This window comes from Lates calcarifer, linkage group LG3 (genome assembly GCF_001640805.2).
Source record: "Lates calcarifer isolate ASB-BC8 linkage group LG3, TLL_Latcal_v3, whole genome shotgun sequence".
Lineage (NCBI taxonomy): Eukaryota > Metazoa > Chordata > Actinopteri > Centropomidae > Lates > Lates calcarifer.
In genome coordinates this window covers 16,133,414-16,144,187 of record NC_066835.1, presented here as the reverse complement: position 1 = coordinate 16,144,187, position 10,774 = coordinate 16,133,414, and the positions used below count along the sequence as shown (strand labels likewise).

The 10,774-nt window shown below is 39.7% G+C and overlaps 1 protein-coding gene across 1 annotated transcript in view; it reads right to left on the bottom strand.

The window, feature by feature from the left end:
• Window positions 1–32: 32 nt before the first annotated feature.
• Window positions 33–10,774, bottom strand: part of med30 (mediator complex subunit 30) — a 31,494-nt gene continuing 20,752 nt past the window's right edge. Inside the window, exon 5 of the mRNA XM_018702615.2 lies at window positions 33–722. Coding sequence (XP_018558131.1) covers window positions 627–722 — 96 coding nt within the window. The 3' untranslated portion in view covers window positions 33–626. The remainder of the gene's footprint in view (window positions 723–10,774) is intronic.

Below are 10,774 nucleotides of genomic sequence, written 5' to 3'. Positions count from 1 at the left end.
AAGTCTGATCAATAAAACAAGAAGACTCATGATTCTGCCACAGTGTGTGTCTTATTAAGTTCTCAGATGCCATATAAAAACTTTTTTTTAAATTCAGGACTTCAGACAATTCGAATACAATGAAATGTAACAGACGTACAGAATATGAGGATTAAATACAATATATCAATGTGTCTCTATTGAGCTAGTACCCACAAATAGATAAAACATAATATATCAACTCTTCAGATTAATTCAGAGTCATAATGCTGATTGAAGTGTAGAGCATCGAGGTAGGCAGAAAATCTTCTGCCGTCGCCCACAATAATGTCACCAGCACCCTCCTCCTCGCCTCTCCCTGTCCGTTGTGGGGTGTTGTCTCACCTCTCTGTCGACTCAAACCCTTTTGACTTCATTTGTCTCCTCTTGTTTTTCTTCTATTGTTTTGTGTCTTTTTCTTCACCAAACGGGCTGATATTGCCCAAAGTCCCAATTTCTTCTGTAAAGTGCAGCCTTAGCCAGCCTCTGCTACCCTGTCACACGTCCAGTTAACGTCCGAATCTTCCTGTTTGTTATTTGTAGTGACTGTGCGCATGTGTTTGTGTGTGTTTTATACGCATGACTGCATGTGTATGTGTGCGTGTGGCTCAGCTCCTGACAGCCAGCATGGAGTTGATTTCCCAGATGAGGTTGCGGAGTTGGTCCATGATCTGCTTCAGCTGCTGGTTCTTCTGCTTCAGCTTCTGCAAGAAAATTACAAGAAAAAAAGAAGATATTTTCAGATACAAAACAACAAATCTGAATGTCAGAGTGTCTCAGCTACCTGAAAAACCCTTTTACCTGCTGAAGCAATTAAACAACAGGTTTACAGGATCAAGAGAAGTAAACAACTGACAGAAACATTTCAAGAAACAACCAAGCAATTACATTTCAGCATAAAAAAACTGCATGGCTCATAGTGCTGGTATTTAAAGTTCCATGGAGCTGGTGCTAAACAAGTTTTTTTCCCCATCAGCACTACTGTGACATCATGCTATCAACACACCATATAATTTACACTTACTGTACCACTATAAATCCTTGTAAAATATAATTTACATAACCACACTACAGAGAAAAACTGATTCCAGATGTAATCTCATTCCTAATGACTGAGCTGTTCTGGTGCTCGCATGAGAAAATGAACAGGGAGTTTTTGCCCAGCAGGAAGTCCTGTGAGAAACACGTTTGAAGACTCTGTTTCCCTTCGCCAAATTTAGTATTGGTCTAAGTTATTCTGAAAAGAAATAAACCAATGTAAAAAATAACTGCTATGCACAATACAGACATTGTAATGTTACTTTTTGGTTGTGTCATTGTTGAAAAGATTCTCAGCTTTAGTAGAGATTGATAATGGAGACTATTGATACATGGCTTAGTATCCAAATCAAAAAAATGCAGGCAAAGCTTTTAATAATTTTATTCTGTGCTCTAAACCTCCATTAATGTCCAACAATAATTAAAAAGACATAACTGAGCCACATTTACTACAATAAATAATAATTAATTTAGGTCAATCCCACACACAGTGTCTTGCTGTTGTACTCACTGGAGCACCGAATGTGTATTAATCTACAGCTGAAAATAGTCCCCAGTAAAAACAATATTGACTATTTATTCCAAAACATTTGCAAAGACCTACAATGGGAATCTGCTAGCTGCTCTGTGAGGCGCTTTAATGTCAGTATCGTAATGCGCTCACAGTGAGAATGCTATCACACTTAGCATGTATAATGTTTGCTGTCCTATTTTAGTGTGTTGGCATGCTAACATTTTTTAATTTGCATTAAAGACAAATGGCAATTAAATTACTTTTGCAGGGATTTGGTCTAAACCACATTATTGGATAAATTAAAATTTTGACCTGATGGTGGCAATCGATAAAAAAAGTTTTAACAAATGATCCTAAGGAGGAGATGAATGTCTGTACCAAATTCCATGGCACTCCTTCCAACAGTTGTTGAGATATTTCACTGAAAAGCAAAAATCTGAACCTCATGGTGGCACTAGAAAGGAAGTCAGGGGATCACCAACAGATACATCATCTAGGAACCATGAAGGTCTGGACAAAATTTTAACACAATCCACCCCATAGGTGTTGTCTTAATACCACACCAAACTCTGGTTTTAAAGCTTTACATCTTCAGTAGAAATGTATGAGTCTGTGGTTGAGTGTTACAGACAGGGTACAGTTAAAGTAAGGAGAAGACTACAATATATTTGGTTTTGGTCTTTGCATGGGATTTGTTGATAGTTAGAAAATTATAGAAAATCACATGCCTTATCCTTTAACAGCTTAGAGTTTGTATATGATGAGGATTAGTAAGTTTAAAGCGACATTTAACTTCTGGTATTTCCTTCTCCCACTTTCAATAGACAACTTTTTCCACCTGCCTGCTGACCTCTCCCCAAATACTCAGAGTTAACTCAATCAATCCTAGCCTCTGCTAATCGCTAAACTAACACATCTGGCCTGCTTCAGGGGTGTACAGATACATCACAGAGGAGCAAACAACCCAATCTCCCCGTCAGTCACCGGGGGCTTTGTCCACCGATTGCCTCTGAATATGCTACTGAGATCTCTAAGTCAACAGCTGCCATGGACTGAAGTACCTCATTGCCCAAGCTTTATACATAAACAAATAATGGCTTCCGAGCTGCTGCTGCTGCTGCTGCTGCTGCTGCTGCTTGAGAGTCAGAATAAAAGCAGACACAGCTGCCAAATGTGTGCTGCCTTTGAACAGGTAACTCAGGCAAAACATCTACATTTGGAGGTTTGGGCAAATTTAGCAACAGCAGCACATCACAGCTTCTTGCTCAGCTGCTTTTCTTCTGATAGATAGCCAGAGAGAAAGAGAGAGAGAGGAAGAGAAAGAGAGAGAAGAGCTCCTTCACTCAGGAGCTACTGTATCTGCAGTGCAGTGAAATCTATTAAGATTAAATCCATCTCACTCTCTTGGTAACACTCCTTTAGCCATGACTAATTACCAGCCATTTTTGCAGCGCAGATAACACCTTGAGCAATCGATTTCACACAGCTCTCTTAATATCAACTGTTTAGCTGATTGTCCTTGAAGATATTCCATAGTGGAACATTTGGAAGTCTTCCAGTCTCTCTCTTTTTCTCCCTCTCTTTCTCTCTCTGGGGGGCTCTCACTGCCTCTCAAGCTCTATCGCTCTTTTCTGTCCTCTTTCAATCTCTCTCTTCGACTTTCACTTTGATTTCGAGAGCATGTGTGTGCACTACATGGAATATGCCTCATTACTCCAACAAGCAAGTCTTGGAATAACTCATCATTTACTCAGAATTAATGAGATGATACTTTGAGCCTTTCTAATTTCAGTCATTTTGAAACAAAGAATACAAAACGGGTCTTTCTTATTTTATTTATTTATTTATTTATTTTTTACAAGAGCTGCACCCGCAGATATATTTTTCATCTCGCTTTTTGAGTCTAAACGTGTGGACTTGGCTTCAAAGTAAAAATATTGTTGTATTTGAATCACGATTTTTCCACAAAAATCTACTCTCGGCTTCCTTTTGAAACTAGACATGAATTTTTCACAGCAGAACAAGACTGTGGAGGCAGCGAAGCCTTCACGGCACGTTCATTATGAAAAGCTCGCTGGCGTATCTTGATATATGAATAACACGACTGCTATTATCACAGAAAATGATTCTGCAACCTCAGGGAGATACAGTTCCATTCATAACCTCATAATTAGCATAACTCTAATCCTTCACACCTATAATACGATGTTTGGAAAAGGGTATACTACAAAGAACAAAGCAGCAGGAAAAGAGCCATGAACCATCTCCTTTTTGTCTGAATTGCAAGGCTTTTACACACACACACACACACACACACACACACACACAACAACGGCTCTTCAGGAATCCAGCAGATGCACTCTCTAATTTCTTGGCCTGCCACTCAACAGCCAGGCCCCACAATAATGTTTTGATGCCTTTTCAATCCGCAGTAGGCTTCTTCTGACATGCTCCCGACACCGCATCGGCCGCGGCAGGGTGGCCAGTCAACAACTCATGAAAGTAAACAAGGAAGCGCTGTCTGAGATCCTGTCTCCAAAGGCCTCCTGCAGACTGGCAGGCTGCCTACCTGCTTCATATAACCTGGAAATGCTGGGGGACATCGACGCACTGGCGGAGCAGACAGAGAGTGGAAAAGCACAGTGACCTGAGATAGAGTGGAAATGGAGATTGACACACACAGAGGAGATGCAGTGAGACGCCACCAGCTAAAATGTGTGTGTGTGTCTGAGTGTCTCAGAGTGTGAGGATCAAAATGTGTGGGTGAGGCTGCACATGAAAATGTCTCTGTGTGTTTTTATGTGTCTATGTGTGTGTGTGTATCAGTCTGTGTTGGGGATTCACTGACTTGATCCATAAAATATGCATCAGCACCGATACTGATCTTATTAAACAGAAGGAGTATCTGTCAGGAGTGACCGATCCTCAGTTTTCTGTTTTTATGCTCGTTTGTGCTGATTTGCTGCAGCTGATAAAGGCTGCAACTAATGACGACTGTCATTATTGATAATAATCATTAAAAAAATATGAAACTATTCCCCAGAGTTCCTGTCTTCAAACAACTTATTTTGTTTGACTAAAAATAGATGGAGATATAAAACAGAAAATGATCAGATCCTCACATTTTGAGAACAAGAAACAGTGAATGTTTTGTATTTTGCCTTAAAAAATTGACAACAATTTCTTTCCTTTTTATCAGCTAAGCAATCAGTGCTACTGCTGATACGATGTCACCTCCTACATGTGCTTCACAGTGACTGAATATTAATGTAAGGCAGCGGTAGCCACCAGTACCATGAGCTAGGATTTAGCACTTAGTTTTTTTTGTTTTTTGGACTTTTTGTTTCGCAGGTTGTTTTGAAACACTGCTTGGAAGATATTTATTACATATAGCCATCATTGATCAATCAAATTTTAGAAACCAAAGGTATAAAAAAACACAACAGGAGCTACGTTATTTAGTTTGTTGGCTTTTTTTGTTGAAAAAAATTGAGGTTTGGTAAAGAGATGCAAAGTCATGTCACCTTCAGTGACACCTTTTTCTTTAACTGTCATATGGACAGAAAAAGTGAAGAGAGAGCAGCATCAACATCCTGCTGGTAATAATAACCCCACAGCTTGAACCATGTGAACTCCTTTACAATCTCATGTCACCTTACACACAGAGGGATGACATAGGTTTATAGATTATAAAATTAGAGGAAAAAAGAGCGCTGGTATCAGATCAAGACAGGAAGTCAGATCAGTGCTACCCTGTTCTGGGTGTTTTAACAGAATGAATGTGTAAGTGCGAGTGAACGCCTAAAATGTGTGTGTGTGTGTGTGTGTGTGTAATCTGAGAGCTGGAGGAGAAGGTCATGTAAATTAAGTGTCTAACCGCAGGGAGCTCTCCGGTGCCTTTGCAGCACATCTGGGCGGAGGACAGGCCAGGGTGAGTGTCTGCTTTTCAAACACAGTCTTGTTACAAGCAAACCAGGCCTTGTAAACAAAAGATCACACGGACTGATAAACGGTTTGTTCATTGGACAGAGTTTTGGCAACCAGTCATCTCAAGAGATTAAACATTGTTGACAGCGGTGGGGCAGTAGGGAGTGTAAAAAAAAAAAAGAAAGAAAGAATGAAAGAAAAGAAATCTGACTCCAGTCAATGTAACTTCAGCTAAGCATGATGGACATTTTACAGTGCCTGTCTCTGCTGTGACTGATTCATAGCCAGTGAGAATGGATTTGCCTATGAGCATAGTGTAACTAGAGTCATATGCACTTTGACCTACATTTATTTTGCTATAACAACTGGCTTTGAAACTGTGTTACATGATGTCATTTCCAGTTCATCTGCAACACCTTGACTGTGGAATATGATGTGGATGCATCCTGATTTTAGCCGAATAACAGATACACTGACAATTTTGATTATCTTTCTTTTGTTTAATCCAACAAAAAACAAATATTTGACAAGGCATTTGAAGATGTCGCCTTTGACTCTTAGAAATTGCAACATATTTTTTCTCTCTCTTTTTTTGATATTCAACAGACTAAAAAATTTATGTGAAAACATAATTAATGGATTAACCGATGATAAAAATAACTAGTTGTAATCAGCCCTGTGTAAAACCTCAGCACATGTTTCTAAAGGACCTAACAATCATTCCCTAACTATGACTTTAATTTAATTTTGTCTGTTATATACTGATGTATTTTTGTTTCTAATATAACTTTATGTAAAGCTTTAGTTAACATTTTTTTAATTAAATGGAGTTGACTTAACTTGAGATTTTCTTGTTAAAAAAACTCCTTTTCTCTTTTGGGATTCCTGTCAGGAAGTAATAATTTACTCATGTTCACCTCTACAACAGATTTCAGTTGTTAATGGTCTTAAAGTTTGTAGGGTTACCATTTTTCTCTTAATCTATAAGGACACTATCACTATCTTCCTTCTGCCGCTGCTGCTTAGAGACGAAGATCCGATACATCTTTGAGCCACAGGCTGGGGAAAATCCATTATAGTATAACTCATTAGTATCTGCAGCTTTTATCTTGACACTGTTTGATGGCTGGTTCACCGTCAACTTAAAAAAAAAAAAAACATCAATTCAGATCTCAGTGATAAAATAACCAAACATCATAAAGAGATGAGTAGTGGGTCTATCTGATAAATGATTACATGTACAAGTGAAGGACAGTGGCTCCGTCATTAGCTGAAGCCTGAAAAAAAAAGAAGGACAATTGGAAAAGGGACAGAGAGCTCTTTGCTACCAGGGCAGATGATGGTTTGTGTAAATGACATGGATGAAGGGCTGTTACTCTCCCGCCTCTTCCATCCCTCTCTTCTTCTCCCTGTCTGACTTTCTCTGATTCCCTTCATCATGCTCCCTTTCTCCCCCACTCATCCAAATCAGATCAAAGAGGCTGTCCTCAGTAGAAGGGTGAAAGACAGACGTGAAAGAAAGAAAAAAAAAAAAAACGGCTGAATTTTTCATCGAAATCACTTCATTTAAATTCTGCTCCAGTGAAACTTTGCCAAAAAAGAAGCTCTAACTACTGTATCTTTGTGTGTCATGTCAAGACAGATCCTGGCTCGGGCCACCAAAAGACATTCCCCTGACCTGAAATCCATTAGGCACAAAATATATTCTTACAGCCACATCTTTGTGGGCCCACTGGGGATTGCTTTCAATTAAAAGTGAATAGATTTTTTGGACTTTAACACATCACTGCTCGACAGTTGCTCAGTGACGCATCGGATGCAACAACATCATAATCTGTAAATACTTGGGATTTGTCAAACGCTGGTCATAAAACAATAGGGCGTCTCCAGGCTTATCAAGCTTCATAACTGGCATCTCTATATTAATTAATTCTGTTGCTTTATCTCCACATTAAAGTCGGTTGGGGAGTTTTTTTGATCCATTAGACATTATTTAAACACCAAGCTAATCTTGTAATGATATTATTACATGAATAAGATGAGGTATTCAGCTGCTTTTTAGCCATTTAACCCATTTCATCTACGATTAAAAACATGACCCCTACGCTCTCCGAACACATTAAGAACCCTAGCGTTGCGTTTTGATGAGGGGCTTTGAGATAATGGCGAGGAAGAGACAACTTAGATTAAAATATTCACACACACACATATAAGCAGGAGGAGAGAGGGGGAATATAGCAAGTGGAGCGAAAACGTGCCTTCACTCAGGATTCCTGTGCTAATCCGCCCTGTCGCTGGCGACTCAAATCGCAGCTTTGACTCCGACGGATCTGGCTGGGAATTACAAGTGTAAGTGTCTGTGAGTGAGGAGAAGGGATTAGGGAGAGGAGAAGAGGCAAGGAGAGGAAACCAAAGGAGAGGAGAGGAGAGGAAATAAAAAGGAAAGGAGAGGAGGACAAGGAAAGAAACCAAAGAAGGGACGTCAGGAAACCGAAGAAGAGGAGGAGAAGTGAGGAGAGGAGGATGAGGTGGAGACGAGAAGAAAGGAGAGCCTGTATACACACCTTGCATAAATTTTCCACGACATATAACTGTACCTCTTATATTTTACACCTATATATCTCCTATTATCGTTACTAGTCACACACGAGCCAGATAAAACCTCTATCTGCACCATCACCATCCACACTCTCAGTATCCTCTGCTCTTACATTACCGAAGCAAACAGTTCTGTCTTTTCACTTGGTTTACGAAGGCTGAGGCGAAAACCCCTCGCTGTCCTCAGACAGTGAGATAGAGCGTCTTGGCAGAAACGCAAGTCAAATTTAATTAAATTAATTAAAGTGTGACAAAAACTTGGAGAGAAGCCTTGGCTATGTGGAAAGGTGCTTTTCCAGAAGTCAGTGATCCCCTAAATTATGCAAAAATAACAAATGTCCTCAAGGAAACACAGCCCCCTATTAGGGAGATGAATTAGGACAAACCAAACTCATGGGGCCAACATTTTCAGTAAAAGCAGCCAGACTCTATTCTCGATAAAGAACTGTAACGTCTGAAAGGTTCCTTCTGCTGGTCTTTATGAGGAGGACTTCATGACTGGATGTCAGAAAGACTATAATGAGTCCACTACACTGTCTCAGTTCCTCATTTCATTAACTTTTATTAACCAATTCTTATTCTGCATTTATAAAAATATCAAGTCTAAACATGAAATTTGCAATTATTTCACAAAGGCAGCAGGAGATGAGCATTATTCAGCATGACTGCGTGAAAAATGACAGAGGTATCAAGTACTGATGCATTAAAAAACACTTTTGTACCTATAATATCCAAATAAACATAGTTTTATTTTTATATGTAGGCAAATTTCTAACATTAATATAATATGTCAGAATATTCCTGTGATATTTTACCATCAACAGGCATCAGACATGACTTTATTCAGATGTATTTTGGTTGCTGTTGTGGGTAGTCAACTGCAACTTTATTATATTTTCATTTATTTTACATTTACATTACATTATTTGCTCATTTTATCACCTTTAGAACAAGAATAAACTGATTTTGTAGAACTGTTCTCGGCTACATGCACCTCTGGAAGCATGAAATGGAAGAGCACAACCTCTTCCACAATTGCTGGGACAAACAGGAGAACAAACACTGCTACAGCTTTACTGGACATTATCCCCAGTTTATCACAGTGAAGCTAGAGGTCCCATATCTTTAACATACTGCCAAACCGAATCAGGTGTAAGCTTGAATGAAATCTTATCTCAACTCGATGCCAGTTTAACATTATGCCATAAAAGTGAAATATAAGAAAAAATCATATTCGCTCCTGATCTTAGTCAAACATGTTTCAGTATGGGCAGTTAATGGGAGGAAGTCTGATTTCTGCTGTCTAAGGTGACACAACATCACATTTACCTGCTCATGCTATATCTGCTGCCGTTACTTCACAGTTAAGTATGCTTTTGACAGCGGTCAAGTTGATGGCGTATGCTCCAAGACTGACCACGACGTGAGCGCATGTGGACTAAAAATGATCCACTGAAGTGAAATGTCACTTTAAGGGAGAGGCCACTCTGAGAAGACTCGTAAAAAGCACATGTGAGTTGGGGGGTAAGTAAGCTGCTTACTGCTCTGCGCCCTGCCTGGGGAACCCTGTGACGTTAAGTGGACCCTGGTTTACCATCTGACAGTATACCCACAGGGAGCCCGGCCAAGCAGCTTTAATTTGCCTGACATCAGTTAAAAAAAGCCTTAATTGACTTTATAAACTTTATGGCTTTTTCCTCAACGGGAAGGTTTAAGTGCCAGTGTGTTCTGTGTTTGGCATGGACTTCCCCAGGGGAATGAAGCCCTTTAAAGGGATTCTGAAGGCAGATAAAAGCCTTCTCTTCCAGTGGTGGCAGAAATACAATAGCCATGTTGTCATCCTTGCATACACCTACCAACGGGGTTCTTTCAATACGTCCTCTGCATTGAGGTGGAAAGCCTGCAGTGTCAGCCGACTGTTGCAGAGCAGTTGCAATCGATTTAGCCTTTTAGAAGTATCTGAGGCTAGGCGCCCCCTCGCTCCCTCCTAAGCACTTGAGTCTCTGCCAGGTAGCCCCATCGATTGGGCTTTCCTTTGTGATTTGGTTCCCAGTGATAATAAATGAGTTACAAGAAGGTTGTAGTGCCGTTACTTTAAAACCAATGATGGGCAGCGATGCAAGCGACTTAACCATCAGCAAAATTGCACATCAGAGCAAAATCCAAGGAATACAGCTGTGTTTACTGGGCAGGGGCTAAGTGACATGTTAAACCAAGAGTATATATATTTCACTGCAGAGGTCACATGTTAATTATGTTTTTGCAGACCTAAGCACATACAATAAGCTCTTGTGCTTTGGCGCACTTAGTATCTCAGTTCATACTTAGCTCAGGAGAGTAACAGCATTAATTGGTACACAACAGCAGATTAGCTACAGCAGCCTGAGAACTGATAAGCAGAATGAAGTTCAAATCACAACTTTCTGGGTTTTAAAATGTACTGACTGCATATATATGATCCCCTAAAGCACAGGCAAACAGACACAAAGCCTGAAATACAGGTAGAGCCCAACAAATAAAATGTCTGAGGCAAATGCAGCAATATTTAATTTTTTTTTTTTAAAACTGATGATGACATATTTGCCAATATTTTTGCTTTTACGTAGACACTTGTAACATTTGTTTCCTCTTCTACACATTTCAATTGTTAATGGTTACTGAAGAGTTGTGACAAAAGCG